A 24,866-nucleotide genomic window follows, 5' to 3' on the forward strand; every position below is an offset into this window, starting at 1 on the left:
GCCTCGGAAATCTGCAGTAAAGCAGGAGGAGCAGAGCCGCCTTCCCTATTGGTCCGCGCGGCGCAGGAGCGCGACGCAGTTGGCCGGCGGTCACATCAGTAATGAGACGCTCAGGGCTGCGATTGGCTGACGGTGTGCGCGGTGGGCGGGCGCTGTTCCCGGCGACGGCGCTTCTTGCCGCGGCGGAGGAGCGGAGGAGCGGAGGGGGAGGGAGGGAGTGATGCGGCAGTAGGCAGCAACCCGAGCCGCGGAGGGAGACGAGTGTTGTGAGAAGGTATCAGTGCGGCTCGTGGATTCGTCTGGTCTTTCACCGCAACTATCAGAGAGCAACGGAAGGAAAAGCGCGTCCCCGCGTGATGCTCCGCTTGAGACCACAGCATTTCATCTGAGAGACGCCAGAGACTGTAGCCTCACCTTTATCAAGGTTTGAGACACGATTTACTGAAGCCCCAGAAAAGTATTCTTGTCTATGACGTTTATTTTCTATTTTTTATCCCTGCGTTGTTTGTATTTCCTCAGCCGCCCTCACTTTAAATACTGAGCATATCCTCTCTTTGTTTTCAAGGCAAAGGCATTTTTATTAGAATTGACCGTGAGGGGCTGACACCTCTCAAGCCGTGCATCACCTGAGAGGAGAAGAGTGACTGCGCCAACATGGGGGTAAGACTCACTGACCGCTGCAACTTTTTTTATCACTGCGCTGCAGAAGTGGCCTGAGGAGAGACAGCCTGATGAATGCGTCCAGGTTTTTTATTCGATTTCCCTCCATTTTAAAACGTGCTCTGTCTGAGTGACATTGACTCTAATGCGGAACTATGTGTTGTTAGACTGCGACAAAACCGAGGAAGCCGGTAGTGAAACCGCTGCGTCTCTGTGACTGTGACTGTGACTGTGACTTCAGCCTGGTTGTAACATTGCATTTTTGAAGAACGTATTATTAGCTCATGACGTATCTTGCTCTGATGTAACGTAATGTTAAAAAAAAAAAAAAAAAAAAAAGGTGATATATGAATGAAATGTGGTGTGACAGTGGTCCGTGCAGGTTTAAAGGTCATCGCTGTGGGGGGTTGTGCGTTAAAAAGGCTCAGATAGGCCCGTACTTTGACTGTAACCTTGTCAGCTGTGTTGGGCCTAATCGGTTTATTGTCACACAGAGAGATCTCGTGTGGAACAGTGAGGGAGGAGGGGGCGCTCTCCCCATCACTAACCTGTGCTTTAACGGTGGCTTTTCTCATATTTGAAGGTATTCTTCAAATGTGTAGAGGACTTTGTCCTGTAATGAAAGGACACTGGTGTGACCTCCTTCACGCCATCCCTCTCCTCTCTCCTCTCTCCTCTCTCCTCTCTCCTCTCCTCTCCTCCGGTGAAGATGCTTCCTGTCTTCCACCTTCAGCCGAGCAGTCTCATCCTCAGCACCTCACTGACCCATGCGTCATAATGCGGTTACCGAGAATAAGCGCCTCACCACCATCAGCTTATTTCCCCCCTTTTAATTTGTGACATAACAGACGGGCGCTCGGTAATCGCCAAACAGGGAGCACATTTACGCACAAATTCACCATGGATTAAACAGAAATAATGCGTGTATAGTTGAGTTATCCGTGTCTGCGGTGAGACGTCATCTCCTGTGCGAGCAGTTGTTAATATCAGCGGACGTGTTTGAGTTATTTAAGATAAACGTACGAGCCTTATGTAAATGCATCAGTGCAGGAACGAGAGGGGGGAAAACAGCGCCACTTGAAAGTGCAGTGGGCTATTGCGCAATTTTTTTTTTTTGCCCCCATCACCTTGTACTGTACAATCTTCTCTTTCTATCTGTCTGTTTAATAATGCGGTGCAGCATCATGATGCTGCAGAGAGAGGACCGTGCGGTGCTGCTGAGAGGCACCGGCCGCTCTCTATGTTAGCGCAAACCGGCGTGACAGCAGCTGATGTGCCGGGAGAGGCGCTCCAGATCTGCTCCGTGTCACGAAATCAGCAACGGTATCAGCATTAGTGGGCACTGCGTCAAAGCGGATTGGGTTGCAAAAAAAAAAAAGTGCTTACGTATGTATGTGCGGCTGCTGTGTGGAAGTTTGGTTTCACAGTGTGAGGAAGAGTCGTGAGTCATGTCGGAAGATGGCTCAGCTCTCCAGAGGCTGACTGTAGCTTATTAAAAAGAATATGAAGGTGTTTCCTTGCCTTTTCGCTCAGCAGCGCTCTGAGGTGACCCTGAGGAGGGAGGAGGAGAGGATGAAGTGATGGATGGGCGAATAGTTGGATGGATGGATGGATGTGGGTACCTTATCATTACGCGTCGCCGGTCACCGCACTCCCTAATCACTCTGTCAGAATTACGCACTGGCGCACTCACTGTGCCATGTAGCATAGCCGCCTGTCCTTCACCAAGGCCGCAATGGGCACCGCTGTCACGTGACTCCTGCGTCAAACCGGGGGCGGGGCCTCTGGTGTGGAAATTCCCAATAAAGGGCTGTGATAGGCTGAAACGCGGTGCCACGTAGGAAAGACCGAGTTAAGGTGACAGCAGTGATGCGAGGAGAGAAAAGAAAGAGAGACTAAAAATGAAAGAGCATCTCCAAGGAAATCGTTTCACTAACAAACAGACAACAACACATTTGTTCTAAATTCTCTGCATTGCAGCTTTTTTCTTTTTTTGCAATGTAGCTCCTGATGGGACTGCAGGAGAGAAAGATGTTGATAAATGCATGGACATTGTCACCTTCAGACTCATGACACTGACAGAAAGGAAGGTGCTATAGCTGAGAGAGAAAGAGATACTGAATGAATGTATGTATGTATGGATGTATAGGGACGAGCCTGCAGGAGAAGCAGAGGGATTTAAAGTGATGGGGGGTGGTGTATAGTGGGGGAGGGCGGCCATGGCTGCATATCCTGTTACAGGATAATGACCTGAGGCTCACATTACCATGGCTCCTGTTTCCTCATTCTGCTTCTCTGTGGGATTGGTTAACAGGAGGTCAGGGTTAGCGAGAGGAGGGATGAGGTTGGGTGGACGACAGGGTCGTCATAGGATGTTGAGCAGAAGAGGTGATTTTTGGTGATGTTGGAGAAGATGGAGGGATGTGGTGTCAGTGGAATGTTTAAGAAAGACGAATGAGCAGTAGTAGCACGGAGGCTTAGTCAGGAGGTCATGGAGACAGATGATGAGGACAATGGCTGAAGAGAAACTTCTGTTTGCACCGAGTTCACATTAAGATTTTGATTAGACGTACTAATTACCTGGTATAAAGGTTTGTAGAACAGCGTGTTCTTTCATGTTGGCACTGGTGGTGAGGCGTGTGTGTGTGTGTGCAGAGGAAGTGAAGGAGTTAGTGAAAGGTAGTTGAGGAGATGTATGTGTGTGTGGCCTCTGCAGAGGCCCAGCCCTCACTTTGGTGCAGAGTGCTGTACATCCCTCCCCACTGCACCTGCTGCGTGATGTTGCCACGACTGTTCTGCTCACCCCCCCCCCCCCCCCACACACACACACACGCACACACACACTTTGCAGGAAGCAGTAGAAAAAGCAAAGTCTTTCCACAGCCAGCTGGGACGATGTGGCGTGCAGGGGTCAACAAAGGTCAATACGGTGACCCTTTCGAAATACCAATCCATTGTCTTCATCAAGCCCTTTGAGGGCTTCTAATCAATAGATATCCACTGTAATGAGGACAATGTCATTAGTGAGAGTCTCTGAAGGACATAGTCCACACTTTTCTTGCGCCCCAGCAAAAAAAAAAAGCCCGCAGGCAGCTTCTCTCGTCACTACAGTGAGACTAACGGGGGAAAAAAAGCCTGAACTCATGAAGCAGCTGCTGTGATGCTAATAAAACGTAAAGGTCACATCTGTCTTACTGTGACTGATAAGACCAACAGTTTTCCAGCAATAACGTCTTAACTAGGTTTCATATTGAGAACGATTCAGAGGGGGTTAGGTCGCCCTGCAATACAACAACATGACTAATTCACAACGTTGCCGTGGAGATGTGTGTGTGTGTGTGTGTGTGAGACTGTAACTATGTGAGCATGTGTTTCCACGTCGCTGTAACACACCGGTTTGCGAGCAACAGAAGAAACGGGTTGTGCTGCAATTCATTTATATATCATGACCATTAAATCCAGTCATTCAGGTAAACGTAAAATATTCCTAAAGTTAGATTAAAAGTAACGAATTATATTTCTGAATAAGGAATGGTAAGTCCAGACTAATGATAGTTTTTTTATCGTTGAACCATTGGTTCTCAAAGCGCGGCCCACGGGCCAATGGCGGCCCGCAGAAACATTTCTGTTGGCCCGCAATGAATTATAGTTGATAGTTTTATTACAGGAGCTACTAAGCTTGTTAAATGTTTGACATTACTGGATACAGATCAGTAAGTGTAAACTGCAGAACTGCAATCTGGTCATTAAAATGGGATTTATTTCTGTTTTTTTTCCCTTTTTGTTTCCCAATGTTGGGTTCCTAAATTGGCCCTCAGGTATCAACACTTTGAGAACCACTGCGTTGAACTGTCCATTATTTTACAGATTAATAAAAACTCTATATATTTTTCCCCCAAACATCTGCACCTCACTGTGTGACCAGCTCCCTGATGACGAGTCCTAATTGATGCCTTGTTTGCCACAGACTCCAATAAACTTTAGATTTAGAGTTCAAATAATGAAAAGGGTTAGGGTTGAAAAGGCAACTAAACCAAAATAATAGCCATCGAATCATTCCCTTGTTAGAGACCTTTCACCACCAAGACCTCATCGAGATTGAATGCATTTATTTTGAATTGAACTAAATGAGTAATTTAGTCATTAACTAGAGAGAGAGAAGAGCGATAGAGAGACAAAGTGAGGGATGATCAGAGTGGGCTAATCCACTGTAGTAATCAGACTAGTTAATCCCAACTGCCATGTTCCCCCAGCCTGAGTGCCCTATTGGGACCCGGAAGCTCTGCCCCCTGCTGTAAGAAACAGCAGATGGTCCTGTGACCTTACAAGGTCACACGCACAACAACAACAACACAACATACACACACACAACACTTAAAAGCACACATTTTGCATCCTCTGGATTATTAATTCATGTTGTGTTCCCCACATTTTATTTTTATTTAATTTTTAGAATCTCTGAAGTACTTTATTTACTCAGAGATCCTGTGAGTGACTTTTATTATTTCCCCCTGGTAGCATATCATTTACATTCACACATATATGATAGAAAGCACACAGAATAAGGCCGTGATGTTGGACCTCACATGGGCAGTGGATTTGAAGCTTAATGTGGCCGCGCTGTGCAAAAAGAGGATGTGGGTCGTGGCCTGGTAACGTTGGAACAAAAGGTGGAACAGTTGCTCCGCGACACTTCCTCATATGACTCACACAAAAGACCACATTAGAGAGAGAACAACAATTATTGCCACTTTCCGTTCCTGGAGGACGAAAATAAAGCTGCAACCCGTTCTCAGTCAAACCTGTTGACCGTGGACAAGCCTCGGCCCGCTGCTGAGACGAGAACATGCCCACCACGTCAGTTCTGTCAGTCGTTGCCACTCCTTTTTATATAACACGCCACTTATTTGGTACATGATGTGCTAAATAGGACATAGGAGTAGTTTCCATTTGGTCATAATAACCAATCGTCTATGTAGTATTAAGGTTCATAAGAGACTTATAATTAACTTTTTAAACATAAATCAGTCTAAGTTTTAAGCGATACCTCTCATTCTCTCTCTACATCTGCCTCAGTCTCTCTGCCGCAATGCATGCAGTCGCTGCACATGCACTGTAGCCGACACAATGAGTCACACACACACACACACACACAGAAAAACCACACTCACTTCTTGAGTCACTCGCCTGATTGTATTATACAGCACTAAATACAGCGTCCAGTTACAGATGCATCAATTATTTCTCGTCACAGATCACATCAGGGGATCCTGCGAGTACTGGGCCACAGATGAGCTCTCTCACCGTGCCGATGGCTGTGCTGGTCGCCATGGTTACAGCGGTTGCCCTCCAAACACACTCAGTCATCAGAGTTGTTCACACGAGGACATAACGCAAGGTTTTAGTTTGGTTAACCCAGAGCAGGCTGACGGAATAATAATAATGATCAAAGCTAAAACACAGGTTCTTTGTTAGTGAATTTATATTTATTAAACTAATATTTGACTGACTAGGTGTGAGTGATAACTCTATTTCCTAATGATGTGAGATATGTGTCTGTACATCAGTGTGTGTTGTCTCTGTGCTGCTTGTGTGCGTCTGTAATTCCAGCCACAGGTCTCTGTTTCCTCTCTCTCAGGACAGTGGGGGCTCATTACATTATGCAGAGCTGTGTTATACAGCTGGACACCAGCACAGAGCTCCCTCTAATGTTGTCTGCATTACAAATGACTCTTTTGAATGTAGCGGATGTGCACAAAATGAAGACGACAAAGGAACTGCAGCTGTTACGTACGTGTAGGTCTAGATTTCAGACTAGAAACCGTAGACTGTTTATGTTGAAAAAGTGCGAAGACATGGTAACTCAAAGTTATTTATAAGCATATACTATATTTTGTTTTCAAAATATTATCATTCATTATCTGCATATAACCCAGACTCCTCTGATATTTATGTCTGATAACAACTACATGAACAAAATGAACTGCTTTTAATTGCTAAATAGCACAACTTAAAGGTGCATTATGTAATAAATGATAAAATCCTCCTAATATGTCACAGAGACTCAGGAATAATGTTCATATAACAAACTCAACTCACCAACAACAACAGTACAGACAAAATATTTGCATTAAAAAAAATATTTTGCAGACTGCAAATCATGTTTATGTTTTGAAATCATGTTTTGGCGTCATGTGGCGCCACCTACCGCCGTCTACCAATCGTTGCAGTCAGTAGAGTCTCAGCTGCCGAGCAACCACGGGTTGCCAGTTTGGTCAGAAAACGAAACCCAAAAGACCTCGGTATTTTGAATTTGAATGTAGTAACCGTTTTTGGCCACATTCTTACATATGGCACCTTTAAATAAAACGAGAGGTTTGGTGAGCTGTCCCTTCTGTCATTAATGATTGAGTGGCAAGCACAGCACACACACTCACACTCACACACACACCCGCAAAGCTAACACACTGATCGCAGTGTAAACGTACGCATAATGATAAATCAGCAACTTCTTAACGCTCCATGTGATCCTGATAACTGCAAATATCCAGTTATCAGGATCCAGTTACCATCGTATCCAAGACACAAACCTGCAGTGAGAGTACAATCTATTGGCGTTCTTGAAGTGACAAATGACACACATGACATTAGTGAGGTTGTGCAATCTATTAGAGTGGGGTCACTGCAGGTCAAACGCACACACACAGAGTCGGCAGACAAAGACTGCTCATCAATATCTAATTAGACGCGTAAGAGAAGAGTGGCCGCTCTCTTTCACTCAGTTACTCTCATTCCCTTTCTTTCCCTCTTTACCTGCCCTCCCTGATACCTGACCTCCCTAACTCTACGTGCTCGATGCCGTCCATCATCCGCTCCTTACCGCATGCGTCTCTCTTTGTCTTTTGCTTTTCAACGCATATTGTTTTTTCTTTGGCACGCCTCGCCACCTCCCAACCAAACCCTCTTGTCTGGGTCTGTGTGTGTGTGTATGTGTGTGTACATGTTCATATTTAAACAATCACACTGAATGCTGAGAAGTGCAGGTGTGCCACAGAGTTGACTGCGCACCTTTTGTACACCGTGCATTCACCGTCTATGGAAAAGGCAGTTGCAGTTTTACATCTATGAATATACGTTAACACGCCTGCAGAGGTGGAAAAAGTACTAAAATATTGTACTTTGATGAAAATGTACTCAAGTAGAAGTAAAAATTAGTTCATTCGAAATGTACTTTAAAGGTGAAGTATGTAGTTTATAGTGCCATCTAGAGGAGAGGCTGAAATTTACAACAAAGAACTGCTCCTCTGCTCACCCCCTCCCTTCCCTGAGCGCTACGGTGTCCTCAGCCGGTCAAATGTCGTCCTCGTCGTTTTTCTCCGTGTCAGCAGATGAGGTTCGTGAGGCGAGGGAGAGGGCGGAGCTACCGCGGCCGTAGCAGACGAAGCGGAGAGAGTGGAGGCGGGACTTGATTTGTTCTCTCGCGTTTGTCCTTACAGGCTCCGGTAGAAACATGGCGTCTCTCTGCTAACAGTGGATATGCAACTGCGGCCCGCGACCATGTTATTTTACATGACTTTTTGAAACACTACGAAAATGAAACAAAAACTATTATACAGCGACTAGACAATGCAGGAGCACATAATATGTATAAAAAAGTGGATTTTGGGTTATATAAACCCATAAATACTACACAGTGTCCCTTTAAGTAAAAGTTACTTAGTTACTTTGCGAGGGGTGTGAGGGTAGTAGAAATATGACAAGGGCTCAGGAATCCAAAACTATTTTGGAGCGCGCCCTCCATGTTCACGATAGGATTTATAAAGTAACTAAGTACAATACTTGAGTCAATATGTACTCAAGTAAAATACAAAATCCTGATTTTAAATTGTACTTAAAAAATACAAAATACACAAAAAAAGTATTCAATACAGTAACTTGAGTAAATGTATTTTTCGTTACTTTCCACCTCCGCACGCCTGTCATCTGTCTGTCATCTTTTAGATCATTGGTAATTGATAAGATAAATACAAAACCTTAACGTTAAACTCCACTGATCTATCAAATTAAGTTACAGAGGCACCGATTGTTCACGTAATCAAACATAAATACATATAATACATAGACGAACACACGTGTGAGGGCTTTGTCTCAGAGGGCTGAGCAGCAGTACTTTTCCACTGCATCAGTCGGTACATCTCTGTCTCACCAGGCCTGCCTGGTCTTGCTTCAGCAGGGTTTGCTCACCTGCTCTTTTGTTGCAGGGATGTGTGTGTGTGTGTGTGTGTGTGTGTGTGTGTGTGTGTGTGTGTGTGTGTGCGAGCGAGCCTCTGCTTGTGTGTACTTGTACGTGCGTTTGCCGACCACTCCCTCCCACTGACATACGACTCTCTGCCCCCCCCCCCCCCCCCCCCACGCAGTCCAAACTAATTGTCGTGTTGTTTGGTTTTCGCATTCAGTAGAGGTCTCTGAGCAGCCGTGTGAGTGGGAGTTGGCACCAGTGCAGTGCAGCGACTTAAAGACCGAAACATCCGAAAAATGCCGTTCCCAAACGAGCCCCGGCCTTTGTAAACAGAGGCGTGACCATGGAAATGACAGACACTACTGACTGGTAGTCGACCTAACTTTCTGAGCCAAAAACTCTTTACTGCAACCACGTGAAGCCTGTGATTGATATGATGAATGAAAACAGACAGTATGTTGTCCTCCATCAGACACAGAGCAGTGTGTTCTGAAATATCACTTTGTTTTCTTTCTGTTTGACGACCGAACCCTGATGAGGTCCTGATGGTGCGACCGCAGATCGTATCCACATGTTGCTTCATCGAGACCAGAACGACTGGTTCTCGTGCACGTTCAATGCGTAAAAGACACACGATTTCACAACAGCTTCGCACGAGAGCTGCTTCAAGTGGTAAATGTGGCGGGAGGTTGATGTTTGTGTGTGGTGTGTGGTGTGGGTGTGTTTGTCCTCATAGGGTTCATACTTTCTCCTCCATACTTTTGCAAACATACTGACATTTATTTGAAAGTAAACAGACTTTGCACTTCTGGAAAAATGTTGCTACTGTATCACTAGAGGGAGAGTTTACGTCGTCTGATAGTGAGAGTTCAAGCAAAGTCAAGACACTCTTGAATCCAATGGGGAGAAAAAGAGCAAAAAGAGGAGTGACTCCACTTTCAGAATGGAATGAACAGATGTGTGAGGACGGCACAGCATTAGAGTTGACAAAGTAGTCCCTGGCAGTTTCCCTCGCCGCTACTTCATGTCTCCACATGGTGGCACTGTTACAGAGTTGCAGAGAAAACCAGCACTTGGTATCGTGGACTGTGTATTGCTTATCTTATCACGAGCTACCCTGTGATTCCGCAGCCAGGATACACAACCTCCAGAATAGAGTTTTAACATTTGCATTCGAATCTCAAAACAAAACAACAGATTTTTCCTGTCATTGATTGACAGTTATTGACATTTTACGTCTGATCTGAGGCTAAATTTGTGACTTTTAAATGTGACCTCCATGTCATGCATGCAAACCCCCGCCTCCAGGTATTGGTGTATTATTGCACGGCACCAAGGGCAGTTTCTCTGATGGCTCTGCTGTGTCAATAAAGGGCTGGTCCGGACTCCGGAGACACTCACTCAGATCTCCAGAGAGGGATTCCTACCTCTTCATGTCACCTTTGACCTCTGAAGATGGACATTTGTATTGATGTGGTTCTGTGGTTCAGGATGCTCTCCTTCTGGACTGCAGTTACTGTCGGAGAAGAAGAACTATAATGTGCAGCAGTGGAGAAAGTTGTGGTTATTAATAGACCGATTGTTAAAGGTGCATTATGTAATAAATCTAAATCAACTGGTCATAAAATCCTCCTAATATGTCACAGAGACTCAGGAATAATGTTCATATAACAAACTGAACTCACCAACAACAACAGTACAGACAAAATATTTGCATTAAAAAAAATATTTTGCAGACTTGAAATCATGTTTATTCATATGGCGCCACCTACCACCGTCTACCAATCATTGCAGTCAGTAGAGTCTCAGCTGCCGAGCAACCACGGGTTGCCAGTTACGTCTGAAAACCAAACCTAAAAGAAATCAGTGTTTTGAATTTGAATGTAGTAACCGTTTTTGGCCACATTCTTACATATGGCACCTTTAAAGTAAGGAGCAGTAAAACAGGAAGTGAGTGCAGGGGGTCTGGGCATCAAAGTGTCTGGTTTCTGGCAAAACAGAAACATCAGAATCCAATCAGAAGTCTTTGATGAGTCTATAAACTCAGTTTGTCTGCTCTGCCTCACTCATGTTTTTTTCTTAAATTAAAGGGAACAGGAACCAATCAGTTTAAACCTACAGATTAAACCATCATGTTCGTGTTGTTGGACATCAGAGCAAGAATGATTAAATCAGAGCGGTTTGCGTCAAGTCGGTCTGCAGGTGCAGTCCAGCAAAAACAGATGTTCCACCAGTGTAATGAAGTTTCCTTTTCATGTCACAGTGATGCTTTTAATCTTAGGTTTTTTATCTTCCTCATAAACACAGAAGAATTGACATTATCGACTAAACGCAGGCAACCTCTCAAGGCCACTTCACAGGTTATGCAGTGTCACTATACTAAATCTCAAGCGCAGCTCAGTATTTTGTTATAGAATAGCAGGAAAGACGGCTCTCTGAACAGAGAGGGCATGCAAAGTTAGAGTTAACGGGCGTTTTCCACAGCAGCCATTTTGACAGAGCACAAAAGGAAAATCATAGGGGTACATAAATGATCAAATGAATTATGGCTCAGTTCAAGATGGCTGCTGGGAAAAAAGTGTCCGTACAGTGTCAATGTACAAGGAACAGCTAAGGCTACATGCAAAGGGGCAAAGACCACGCTCCGTCTATAGCCGATCTAGTCCGAGGCATGTATAAAACATGTGTGTGTGTCTGTAGTATGGCCGATCAGACAGTTACCGCGTTGCCACCACACAGGACAAAGATAAACGATCCCCCAAGAAGAAGAAGGGGGCGAACAAGGACATGGATGACCTGAAGAAGGAAGTGCCCATTGTGAGTAAAAAAAAAAAACTTTAATTCCTGAATATACTGTACACTGAACTGAATGTTGGTATGATCATTTGATTTGAAGCCCCTTTTTTTCGAAAATGATTTTTATTCCATCCACGTAAAATAGTGTGAGAAAAGAACATGGATTTGTTTCTATAAAACACAACTGAGAAGGTAAATAAAGGCAAAATGAATGTCTTTGTTGCCGGTAAGAGGTTTGACCTGTTGTCAAGAAGTCGTCGTCTTGATTCCACATCTCAGCACGAGACACAGACAGCAGGGTGGCTACACCTGGCTGCCCTGATACTCTTGTCTTTCAGGTGAAGCGCATGCTTGGACTCAATTTCTAATCATTTTCTATAGATATTTTTAAAAGTCTACAAACCTCAAAGCTGTTTTTTTAATTATTATTATTATTATTGTTATTATTATTCACATCACCTCTTATTCTAATCTGGACTTCCCTCACTTGTGTCCTGCATGCAAAACAATGGTTAAACATTCTGAAATATGCAGATCACTGATTATTCACGTGTTTCATGTTTTCAGACGGAACATAAGATGTCTGTAGAGGAAGTTTGCCGGAAATTCCAGACTGATATTGTGCAGGTGAGTTGATGATGTTATAGTATGTGCTGTAAATCTGTGGTGTGAAGCTGTTCTCCCAGTTGTCCACTAGGTGGCATGGACGTACCTTTGATGGTATATTTCAGGTTTAACAATGAAACAGACTGATCATATAATAGTCATACTATAAGAAGATCCAGGGGCGCAGCTTGTGAACAGGCAAGGCGGGCGACTGCTTGGGGCCCCGAGCGGATAGGGGCCCCCCCGACACTCGGAGCCTGAGGGCTGTTTTTACTGAAATGTGCAGTGAGCAGCCGCCTCCCCGTCCCCCTTAAACAACAATGACATGTCAGTAGTAAACCTCCCTAAAGGGGCCCCACCTCACTTTAACCTGTGTGAAGTTATCGTTCTGCAAGTTGGAAAATGAAGAGGATTATTTACAGTGTAATGCATATCTTTATTACTCAGTTTATATATGTTTTTGTTCAGTTATTTACAGTATTTTATTGTTCTATATATTTATATTGTTTTATAATGTGGGTTCTTTACAGTGTAATGTATTTTTTTTACTAAGTTTATATAGTTTTTAAAAAGCTATTTACAGTATTTTATTGTTCTTTACATTTATATTTTCACATACTTTTTAATTACAAGGTTTTTCCATGTTATTTCATTCATTTCGGGAAAAACATTTTTTTTGAACCCATACAATTCTCGTTGATGTCAGATTATTTATAACATAATGTTGATGAACACTGGTTGGAAGGAAGGGCCCCCTGGGAATGTTTGCTTAGGGCCCCTACAGACTCTAAAATCGCCTCTGCATATAGTCATACTATAAGAAGATGATTCAATAATGTAAAGTGGACAACAAGGACGTAGTAGGTTTGAATTTCTCCGTCCTCTCCAGGGACTGACCAACGCCAGGGCAGCAGAGTTCCTGTTGAGGGATGGTCCCAACGCCCTCACCCCTCCTCCCACCACACCAGAGTGGGTCAAGTTCTGTCGCCAGCTGTTTGGTGGCTTCTCCGTCCTGCTGTGGTTAGGCGCCATCCTCTGTTTCCTGGCCTACGCCATCCAGGCAGCCACTGAGGACGACCCTGCGGGAGACAACGTGAGCGTCACACACACACACACACACACACACACACACACACACACACACACACACACACACACACACACACACACACATTCTTGTACATGCTGCATACTGAGGACCAGCATTTCCACTTTATAAATCAACACAATTACAAATATCTACTTCATGAATGACATCTACAAAGAACTACTGGTTGCAGTACCATAACATGTCTGCAGGTGGAGCCCCAGAGCAAAAACGTCTGGAAAACTTTTTAGATTTTTTTTATTTTTTTTTTATTTTTGGTCCCAAATTTTATAAAAACGTCATACTATACTATGTCAACCAAATTTTTTTTTTAAAATTGACCAAAAATTGTTGGTCTAAAATTTTACAAAAACGTCATACCATACTGTCGTCCAAAATTTGAAAAAACAAATTGACCCAAAGTGTTTGTACAAAATTTTACAAAAACGTCATACTATACTATGTCGTCCAAAATAAAAAAATTAAAAATTTGACCCAAAATGTTTGGTCCAAAATTACCAAAAAATTGAGTATGGCATGTTATAGCGACCTAAGGAAGTGATTTTGATAAATACAAAGTGAGGACCGGCCAAAATGTCCTCACTCCGTAAAAATGACCTCACTTTGTTGGTTTAAAAACCCTCACTGGTCCTCAGTATGCTGCAAGTACAAGGACACACACACACACACACACACACACACACACACACACACACACACACACACACACACACAGAGAGAGTCCCAAACAGATTTAGTCACACAGATTCCCGAAGAGCGTATTCACATCTGGCACTTCCACACCTCATTAACACATCCACCACACAGAGACATAAACATCACCTCAGAGAACTGATTAGACTGTCACACACACACACACACACACACACACACACACACACACACACACACACACACACACACACACACACACCGTACCCATTTGCCCTCTCTTTTTCTCTCTTTCTAGTTGTACCTGGGAATTGTGCTCACAGCTGTTGTCGTCATCACTGGCTGCTTCTCATACTTCCAAGAGGCTAAGAGCTCCAAAATCATGGAGTCCTTCAAGAACATGGTGCCTCAGGTACAATATGTGTTTGCTTCAAAGACGTGTGTTTGTATGTGTGCCTTTGTGGAAAAGGCACCAAAAGAAACAAAGATTTTTTCTTTTGGTTTGTTCAAATATTAATATTGTGCCTTTGTTTATGACAGTGATAAAGTATTTAATATTTAGTTTATTCATTATTTTTATTTAAAGGTGCCATATGTAAGAATGTGGCCAAAAACGGTTACTACATTCAAATTCAAAATATCGAGGTCTTTTAGGTTTCATTTTCTGACGTAACTGGCAAACCGTGGTTGCTCGCCAGCTGAGACTCTACTGACTGCAATGATTGTCATATTTATCAAAACATAAACATGATTTGCAGTCTGCAAAATGTTTTTTTTAATGCAAATATTTTGTCTGTACTGTTGTTGTTGTTGGTGAGTTCAGTTTGTTATATGAACATTATTCCTGAGTCTCTGTGACATATTAGGAGGATTTTATGGCCAGTTGATTTAGATTTATTACATAATGCACTTTTAAACTTTAAAAGTGCACAGCAGTGCACTTCTTTGGCTGTTCTTCAGGGTTTTAGGTGCATACTCACACACTCACTCACTGCCATACTGTCCTGCTAAAATGGCCGCAGTGCAAAGAGCCAGTTACGCACCACCAATTTCACACATATTGCATATTTGCTGTTATGTAAACGTGTCACATATACCCATGTCCAAGTGGCATGGGTATATGTGACATATTAGGTTAGGCTGTGACAGGCAGATACATACTTAAAGGTGCATTATGTAATAAATCATAAAATCCTCCTAATATGTCACAGAGACTCAGGAATAATGTTCATATAACAAACTGAACTCACCAACAACAACAGTACAGACAAAATATTTGCATGAAAAAAAATAGACTGCAAATCATGTTTTGGCATGTGGCGCCACCTACCGCCTTCTACCTATCATTGCAGTCAGTAGAGTCTCAGCTCCCGAGCAACCACGGGTTGCCAGTTACGTCAGAAAACGAAACCTAAAAGACCTCGGTATTTTGAATTTGAATGTAGTAACTGTTTTTGGCCACATTCTTACATATGGCACCTTTAAATGTGAAGACCCTTGGTGTTTTCTCCTCGAGTGAGGCTCTTACTGAGATGAATGTCCTCTGATGTCTTCCCTGCAGCAAGCACTGGTGATCCGAGAGGGTGAAAAGGTACAGATCAACGCCGAAGAGGTGGTGGGTGGAGATCTGGTCGAAGTGAAAGGTGGAGACAGGATTCCTGCTGACATCCGGGTGGTATCTGCTCATGGCTGCAAGGTATATACTCTCTCACTCACTCTTTCACACACACACACACACACACACACACACACACACACACACACACACACACACACACACACACAGAGAGACACACACATCTTCTTCATGTACAACATGTTTTCTTCCTTGTCTGTGTGAATAGGTGGATAACTCCTCCCTGACAGGCGAGTCAGAACCTCAGAGCAGGTCACCTGACTGTACCCATGACAACCCCTTGGAGACCCGAAACGTTGCTTTCTTCTCCACCAACTGTGTGGAAGGTATTGTCGCCATGGCAATAGCATTACCTTTTTGTCATTAACTTGTGTGCCGGTGCCGGTGCCGATTACATTACTTTTGATACAGAGTGTTATTAGTAGTACTTTTTCCCACAAAACACAGACATAAATTGTACAAACTAATGTTTTTTTTTTTTTTTTAATTTTTTCCCAAATCAGGCACAGCACGTGGCATCGTTATCTGCACCGGTGACCGCACAGTCATGGGACGCATCGCCACGCTGACCTCCGGCCTGGAGACCGGCAAAACCCCCATCGCCAAGGAGATCGAGCACTTCATCCACATCATCACGGGCGTAGCCGTCTTCCTGGGCGTCACCTTTTTCATCCTGGCCATCATCTTGGGCTACAGTTGGCTCGAGGCCGTCATCTTCCTCATCGGCATCATTGTGGCAAACGTGCCTGAAGGGCTGCTGGCCACCGTCACTGTAAGTGGACGGCTTAATAATGATCTGGTCCTTGGGCCCCGCTTTCCAGCCTGAATTATCATACTATCATATATCATTTGGTATCATTTAATTGCACCATAAACTCACTTTTTTTTCTTAGCTACGTGCTGCCTGTAGCTTAACAGTAACACCACGTCTTTGTCTGCAGGTATGTTTGACCCTGACTGCCAAACGTATGGCTAAGAAGAACTGCCTGGTGAAGAACTTGGAGGCTGTGGAAACCCTAGGCTCCACCTCCACCATCTGCTCTGACAAGACAGGAACGCTGACCCAGAACAGGATGACTGTGGCCCACATGTGGTTCGACAACCAGATCCACGAGGCCGACACCACCGAGGACCAGTCTGGTTAGTAGTGGAGAGGAGCCAGAACACGCGTGCACTAATAGTGTCTGAAATACTGTAAAAGGATCAATAATTAGTGGCCACTTCCTTCTCCGTTGTCCAGGTGCCTCATTTGACAAGACGTCAGTGACTTGGCAGAATCTGGCACGCGTCGCCGCTCTGTGTAACCGCGCTCAGTTCAAAGCGGGACAAGACTCCGTGGCCATCCTGAAGCGCGACGTTGCCGGCGACGCCTCCGAGTCGGCTCTGCTCAAGTGCATCGAGTTGTCCTGTGGCTCGGTCAGGGCGATGAGAGATAGGAACAAGAAGGTGGCTGAGATCCCCTTCAACTCCACCAACAAATACCAAGTAAGGAAACAGCTGAGCTCGCTCAAAAGCTTAGCAACTCATGATGCAAATGCAGCGCAGTCTTAAAGTCTGGGATGTTATTAGATCTCAGCGTTGATTTTTGGCTCTTTTCTTTTAGCTGTCAGTGCACGAGACAGAGGACCTCAACGACAACCGCTACCTGCTGGTGATGAAGGGAGCTCCTGAGAGGATCCTGGACCGCTGCACTACTATCCTGCTGCAGGGCAAGGAGCAGCCCATGGATGAAGAGTTGAAGGAAGCGTTCCAGAACGCCTACATGGAGCTTGGAGGACTGGGAGAGAGAGTTCTGGGTAAGATGTGCAGAGAGGTAATGATGGATGTTCAAGGTCAGGAGAGGAAGAGCCAGATAGAAGATAAGAATGGCCAAAACCTGAGGTCTAGAAGGACAAAGCTTTTTTCATGATTTAAACCAGATTTCTGGTTGTTTTAGCTTCTTGAATGTGAATATCACCCTGGTTTCTTTTGCTCCACATAACAAAGAAATCATTAAAACTGAATTATTTTGGTTTGTGAACAAAACAAGACAATCGAGAACATCCTTATTTCCAACTTTGACAAACACTGATCAACGTTTTTAACATTTTCTGACATTTTATGGACCAAACGATTCATCGATTCACCGAGAAAATAATCGACGGATTCATCGATTACGAAAATAATCGTTAGTTGCGGCTCTAGCTTAGCTTATGTGCAGCTCAGCTGCAAGAGCTTTGTCAATGTAGGTTCTTTTGGCTCTTTGTGCCATCTAGTGGCTTTTTCCAGTACTTTTCTACACAGATAACGGGTAGACAAGACACAATTAATTATTAAATAAAGAAATTATATATTGGTGTCAACATTTAAATCACTTTTTTTTTTACTATCAAAACCATCAACAGTTCACCTTGTAAAGATAACAAACTTCTACAACGTAATTTCACAATATGAAATTGTGTATAATATAATATTTCTTGCTATTTTACTTTCATTTTTTTTGTAAAAATTATTTTGGATATGTAGATCAGTCGTAATCAAGAGAGGTGTTTTTTTCGACAAATGAATCACATACATTTCATGCACATTATAGATATAATTTATAAACATAAATCTTGAGTGAAAGGCTGGAAATATTTCTGTGGATTCCAACCCAGTCCCTGTAAATGTCTGATATAAGGAACAGAACAATGTTTTTACACTCAATTTTCACTCTATTTTTTAGCAAATGATGATTTAAATTTTCTAAACAAAGCACTTTCTTACCATAATATAGTGCAAGTACTATTAGAAGTAATCCAGAGGCATCACTGAGGAAATATTAACTCACATAATATTTCTGTTCCTCACAGGTTTCTGCCACGTGATGCTTCCAGAAGACCAGTACCCCAAGGGTTTTGCCTTTGACACAGATGATGTCAACTTCCAGACAGATAACCTTTGCTTCGTGGGCCTCATGTCCATGATCGACCCTCCCCGAGCTGCTGTGCCCGATGCTGTCGGCAAATGTCGATCTGCTGGTATCAAGGTGATCCTCATTTACCATCTGGTTATTTCTCGTGGGTCGTTTACAAACCGGGGCACTTTTTTATAAAATATCCTTAGAAATAACACAAAGAAGCGTCGTCTTTACTGTTACTCTTGTTGTTATAGGTCATCATGGTCACTGGAGATCATCCAATCACAGCCAAGGCCATCGCCAAGGGAGTGGGCATCATCTCAGAAGGCAATGAAACGGTGGAGGACATTGCAGCTCGTCTCAATATACCCGTCAGCCAGGTCAACCCCAGGTATGGAACGCTCAGATGCGGTCGAATGAATACCCGTAAAATACGAGTCCTACGTGACACTTTGAATGTGTGTGTGTGTGTGTGTGTGTGTTCAGGGACGCCAAGGCCTGCGTGATCCACGGCACTGACCTGAAAGAGCTGTCTCAGGATCAGATGGACGACATCCTGAGGAATCACACAGAGATTGTGTTTGCCAGAACCTCCCCACAACAAAAACTCATCATTGTAGAGGGTTGCCAGAGACAGGTTGGAACTATTTAACGTTATGATGATAATTATAGGCAATAAAATATGATATGTTATTTTTTTTATCAAACTGTGTCAATGCAGGAAGGCTTGTTCATATTATCACACTAAAAATAACAAAAAGTACAATATACTTTGACAACAGCAGATGGCGCTAGTCACCTTTTGAATGACTATTCCCTGTGTGAGACACAAAGAACGTTTCACTGTGAGATTTTTATGTTGCATTTATACTGCCAATGTTTTTTCTTTTTATTAGTTAAATGCAAAAAAAAAACAGATTTACACTTAAATAATATATTTGTAAATACTTTTTTCATTTTAAATGATACATAAAAACAGCCTTTTGATGGCTTATTTAAATATAATAATTTCCTGTAAAAACAACTGGTTTTCACTTAAACACTATACTGTAGTATTTGTCCTATTGTTTTTAAACTAATTCATATAATGGTATTTTGCTAATATGAATAAAAGAGTATTAATGTCCGCCTCGTGCAGAGATTGTAACAATAAAAACCAAATTTCAAAGCATCTTCTTGTCTGTCTCTCCCAGGGTGCCATTGTGGCTGTGACAGGTGACGGCGTGAATGACTCTCCTGCACTGAAGAAGGCTGACATTGGCGTTGCCATGGGAATCTCTGGCTCCGACGTGTCCAAACAGGCTGCAGACATGATCTTATTAGATGATAACTTTGCGTCTATTGTCACAGGAGTGGAAGAAGGTGAGAGGATGCAAAGGACGACACGTGAAAATGTGTATAAAGAGGGGGATGGTGTTTGTTTTCTCTTTTATTAGAGACTAAAGGTTTGGGGTTTGATGTACTTCATATGTGATGAAACCTTTCTGCATGTCTCTCCCTCTTTAGGCCGCTTGATCTTTGATAACCTTAAAAAGTCCATCGCCTACACACTCACCAGCAACATCCCAGAAATCACACCCTTCCTGTTGTTCATCATCGCCAACATTCCCCTGCCACTGGGAACCATCACAATCCTGTGTATTGACCTGGGAACTGACATGGTGAGCACTAACTGATCCACTCACAGTTTAATGTTAAAGGTGCATTATGTAATAAATCTAAATATAATATCAAATATATTGCATGTTAATGTTTTGAAATCATGTTTTGGCGTCATGTGGCGCCACCTACCGCCTGCCTACCAATCATTGCAGTCAGTAGAGTCTCAGCTGCCAAGCAACCACGGGTTGCCAGTTACGTCAGGAAACGAAACCTAAAAAGACCTCGTTGTTTTGAATTTGAATGTAGTAACTGTTTTTGGCCACATTCTTACATATGGCGCCTTTAAAGATACGTTTATACGGACACAATCAGTGTGTCCAGCCTTTAAAGAGATGACACTGAACGATGGTTTATCCCCTCTTTGTCTCTTAGGTTCCGGCCATCTCTCTGGCTTATGAAGCAGCTGAGAGTGACATCATGAAGCGTCAGCCCAGGAACCCATTCAGAGACAAGTTGGTGAATGAAAGGCTTATCAGCATCGCCTATGGACAGATCGGTACGTTGATCCAGGCTGTGAAATGTCCTTGAAGTTTGATCTTGGTTGCAATGAAAGTCGTTTTGTGTTGAAACGACTCTACTCGATCCCTTCTATTTCTGTCTGGATTATCTTTAGACCTGTCTGTGTTTTGGTAAAAACCAGATAAGGAAGTTAGAAAAAACGTAGAAATCTGTGACTTAATCTTTCTCTGTTATGTTCTTCTTCAGGTATGATCCAGGCTCTTGGAGGCTTCTTCGCTTACTTTGTCATCTTGGCTGAAAACGGTTTCCTGCCCTCTGGACTTATAGGCATTCGGCTAAACTGGGACGACCGCTCCCTCAACGACCTGGAAGACAGTTATGGACAACAGTGGGTGAGTGTTTCGCAAAAGACATTTCTACATTTAATAAGTAGGGCTGACTGCAACCTTGTCATTTTCCTTGTGGAATGAATGTACACACAGAAATGGCGAGAATATAATTTACTCTTGTTGAAACGGGTTGCGATGAGTCGGTTCATTTAACGTTTTTGCAAATTTACCTCGCAGACGTATGAGCAGAGGAAGATCGTGGAGTTCACGTGCCACACAGCCTTCTTTGTCAGTATTGTAGTCGTGCAGTGGGCCGACGTCATCATCTGCAAGACCAGACGTAACTCTGTGTTCCAGCAAGGCATGAAGTGAGTCCAGCAACTGCTATACTTTGATGTGTCTTATCTTTAGAGTTGGTAAACCCAACATAAGCAGTAGAAGGAGGGCATCATTTCTCTTCTTATATATAATGTATATGTTGTGTTTTCTATCCAGGAACAAAATCTTGATCTTTGGCCTGTTTGAAGAGACCGCTCTGGCTGCCTTCCTGTCCTATTGTCCAGGCATGGATGTGGCACTGAGGATGTATCCTCTAAAGTAAACCAGCGTTCTCATTTCCCCTCATCACAACATGCTTTCACTCTGATATGACCATGTTCTAGTGTTTGTTGCTTTTAAAGTAACGCGGTTCTCTCGTCTCGTCCACAGACCTTCCTGGTGGTTTTGCGCATTCCCCTATAGTTTCCTCATTTTTGTTTACGATGAAATCCGAAAACTGCTCATCCGTCGCAACCCTGGAGGTGAGTGTTGTTTTCTCGCAGGAAGTGCTTTACTTTACCCCTTAAAACTCAGTTTTGATCCACTGTGCTTGTTGCCAAACTCACCAGCTCATGGTGACAACAACATTTCAAGTCATATAGGTATAGGAATAAAAAAAAAAAAATCAGTTGTATTGTGTGAGTAAGTGAGCTTCAGGGCATCCCTCTGTGTCTGACTCAGGTTTGCAGGTTTTGCAGTTTTTTAAATTTATTTATAAGTGTAATGTAAAGTATATGAAAGATTCCTAAATGGAACTCAGGGCAAACTGACTCCAAGACTATGTCATACATTTTAAAGGTGCCATATGTAAGAATGTGGCCAAAAACAGTTACTACATTCAAATTCAAAAGTACCGAAGTCTTTTAGATTTCGTTTTCTGGCGTAACTGCGAACCCGTGGTTGCTCGGCAGCTGAGACTCTACTGACTGCAGTGATTGTTAGACGGCGGTAGGTGGCGCCACATGCCAACACATGATTTGCAATCTGCAAAATATATTTTTTAATGCATATATTTTGGCTGTACTGTTGTTGTTGGTGAGTTCAGTTTGTTATATGAACATTATTCCTGAGTCTCTGTGACATATTAGGAGGATTTTATGATTTATTACATAATGCACCTTTAAACAAAACAGGTCACAAAATAGCCATTATTTTTCCTCTGTATAATTCAAACATTTATTAAAATATGTAAAGGTATTTTTTTTTTGCATGCTTCCCTCCTCTTCTTTCACTTGAGTCAAATAAAAAAAGAGAATATAATTATGCATATGTCATCTTTTACATGCGAGTAAATTCATATTCAAGCGATACTCGCGTTAAATGAGGGCTTTCAAAACATAAACATGATTTGCAGTCTGCAAATATTTTGTCTGTACTGTTGTTGTCGGTGAGTTCAGTTTGTTATATGAACATTATTCCTGAGTCTCTGTGACATATTAGGAGGATTTTATGGCCAGTTGATTTAGATTTATTACACAATGCACCTTTAATAATGTGTCCAGAAAATAATAAAATAATAAAAGATAGTAATAATGTATTCCTCTTGTTTCACTCCAGGTTGGGTGGAAAGGGAGACATACTATTGATCGATGGAGCAACTTGGCTCAAACTCCCTTCTTCATCTTCCTCTTATTTCTCCCTCCCATCACTTCATCCCTGGCAAGACACGCCTCCGGATGTCCTGCCCCCTTAAAGACAGAAATGGCTTTCAAGCAATTTTCATCTCAACTGCCCCAAAGATTAAAAAGCAGCAAAAGCACCTTTACAACTTTGTACACTGACCCCGCCCCCCCCCCCCCCCCCCCCACCCTCCTCCCCCACATTCTCCCAACTCCTATGATACTCTTTGCATGTGTTCTCTCACAGCTGTGTACATAAACCAATATATCTACCAAACGGCAGCTGCATATTGTGTAAGTAGATCTGAATGAGCTAAGGATACAAATGGAGTGTCTATGCTCTGCAAAAAGGGCCATCCTGCTCCTTCCTCGCCCTGTTCTTCCTCTTCCTCTCCCTCTTTCTCTGTACCTTTGTTCCACTCTCTTATCCCTCCTTGCCAACCCTTTGCTTGTCCTCCAATCACGCACACACACACACACACACACACATATATAAAGATGACACAGTGAGATCCCAGCACCGACACCACTTCAACTGCCACCTCTTGCCGTGGTTTCCTGTCTGTGGAGGACCAGTGGAGTGGTCATCTCCCTCTTGTTCTCACAGCGTCCATTTTCCTTCTTTTTCTGTTCTCAATGGCCACAGTGTTGTTGTTGTTTTTTTGTTTTTTTTTTTAAATATGTGGGTTGGGGTAAGGGGGGTATCACTGGTTTGACTTGTCTTTTTTATTTCTCAAACAGGAGGGTGGGTTTGTGAGAGCTGCTTTTCCTCATTTAGGCCTAACTAAGCACATCCCATGGGGGTCCTGTCCCTCCTCTCTCCCCCTCCGTCTCTCACACCCCTCCCCTCCCCTCCCCTCCCCTCCCCCTCCCTCCCCCTCCCTCCTGCCCCATTTGTCTCTGTGTGCACTGTGTGAACCATTGTTCTTGTTAATAACTATAACAGTACACCCAAGTTGGTAAATGCAACTCATTTTTTTTTCTTCTGTGTGCTCTAGGAAATCTATAAAATTCTGAATTGAATTTAAATGAAAAAAAAACAATGTTGGAAAAACAGCTCAAAACATTAAAGATGTTGGCGAGACTGGAAACAATGAGAGATGCGTGTGTGTGTCTCTCGATTTGTGTTTTGTTTGGTTTCGGTTAATTTTTGCTGGTTTTTCAGGAGACTGTCTCGACTATCTCTGAGCAGAGCGAGGATTCAGGTTGTGTTTTTAAGGATGTCAGGTTCCTGTCACTGCAGGTGTGTGTCGGTATGATGTGGTGCAGTGTGTTGTTGTGCTGTGGTGAGGGGGGGGGGGGGGTGGATGATGCGTCCATGTGTCTGGAGCCTATTCTTAGATCAAATCCAGGTCCGCTTGACTCCATGTCTCTGTGTGCATGTATGTGTGTGATGGAGACCAGTGAAGGGCCAGCAATCTCAGGCTGGGTTTAACTTCAGACAGCTGAACGTTGCAATTCAAGAGAAGAAGAAGAAAAAAAATAAAAACACAACTAGTAGAACATGTGTGTCAAATAAATGAAACCAACACCAATAAAACATTTAGAACATTTAATACAACGTAGACTGTGTTTGTGCCTTTCTGTCACTGTTTTTGTCTTTTGAAACACAATATTTAATCTCACTCTAGTCTGTGTCGGTGTACCCAATTTAGCACATATAATAATAATCTATATGCAGAGGCCTGCAAAAACAACATATCTCATATGCTTCATATAGGTGTTTTCGAGTATCAGTCTCATTATCTCACAATATCTAAAATGACACTTTACAGCTGTGTGAGTCATGCGATATTTCTGATAAAAAAACCTTACAAAATAGAAACATGATGGTGTGATGCCACCTAGTGTCATGACTTAATTATGCATGTCAACCTGCACACCGCATTTAACCGCCAGAGGAAA

General features: G+C 43.1%; 1 protein-coding gene across 1 annotated transcript; it reads left to right on the top strand.

The window, feature by feature from the left end:
* The first annotated feature begins 331 nt into the window (after nt 1-331).
* Nucleotides 332-24,219, top strand: atp1a3b (ATPase Na+/K+ transporting subunit alpha 3b). The gene is made up of 23 exons (XM_083887653.1): nt 332-424; nt 566-660; nt 11,639-11,716; nt 12,263-12,322; nt 13,191-13,394; nt 14,359-14,472; nt 15,622-15,756; nt 15,905-16,022; nt 16,200-16,468; nt 16,638-16,836; nt 16,937-17,181; nt 17,300-17,492; nt 18,528-18,703; nt 18,829-18,965; nt 19,061-19,211; nt 19,768-19,936; nt 20,081-20,235; nt 20,609-20,732; nt 20,942-21,087; nt 21,262-21,392; nt 21,520-21,621; nt 21,733-21,824; nt 22,900-24,219. Exons 2-23 carry the CDS (start codon nt 655-657, stop codon nt 22,926-22,928), a joined length of 3,033 nt encoding a protein of 1,010 aa, XP_083743779.1. The 5' UTR covers nt 332-424; nt 566-654; the 3' UTR covers nt 22,929-24,219.
* The last annotated feature ends 647 nt before the right edge of the window (nt 24,220-24,866 follow it).

The sequence above is a fragment of the Microchirus variegatus genome, assembly GCF_963457635.1.
Source record: "Microchirus variegatus genome assembly, chromosome: 1".
Classification (NCBI taxonomy): domain Eukaryota; kingdom Metazoa; phylum Chordata; class Actinopteri; order Pleuronectiformes; family Soleidae; genus Microchirus; species Microchirus variegatus.

Coding starts and splice junctions, on each gene's coding strand:
- atp1a3b (XM_083887653.1), top strand. Junction 20,236..20,608: donor TTGACCTGGGAACTGACATG/GTGAGCACTAAC, acceptor TTTGTCTCTTAG/GTTCCGGCCATCTCTCTGGC. Junction 21,393..21,519: donor GTGTTCCAGCAAGGCATGAA/GTGAGTCCAGCA, acceptor TTTTCTATCCAG/GAACAAAATCTTGATCTTTG.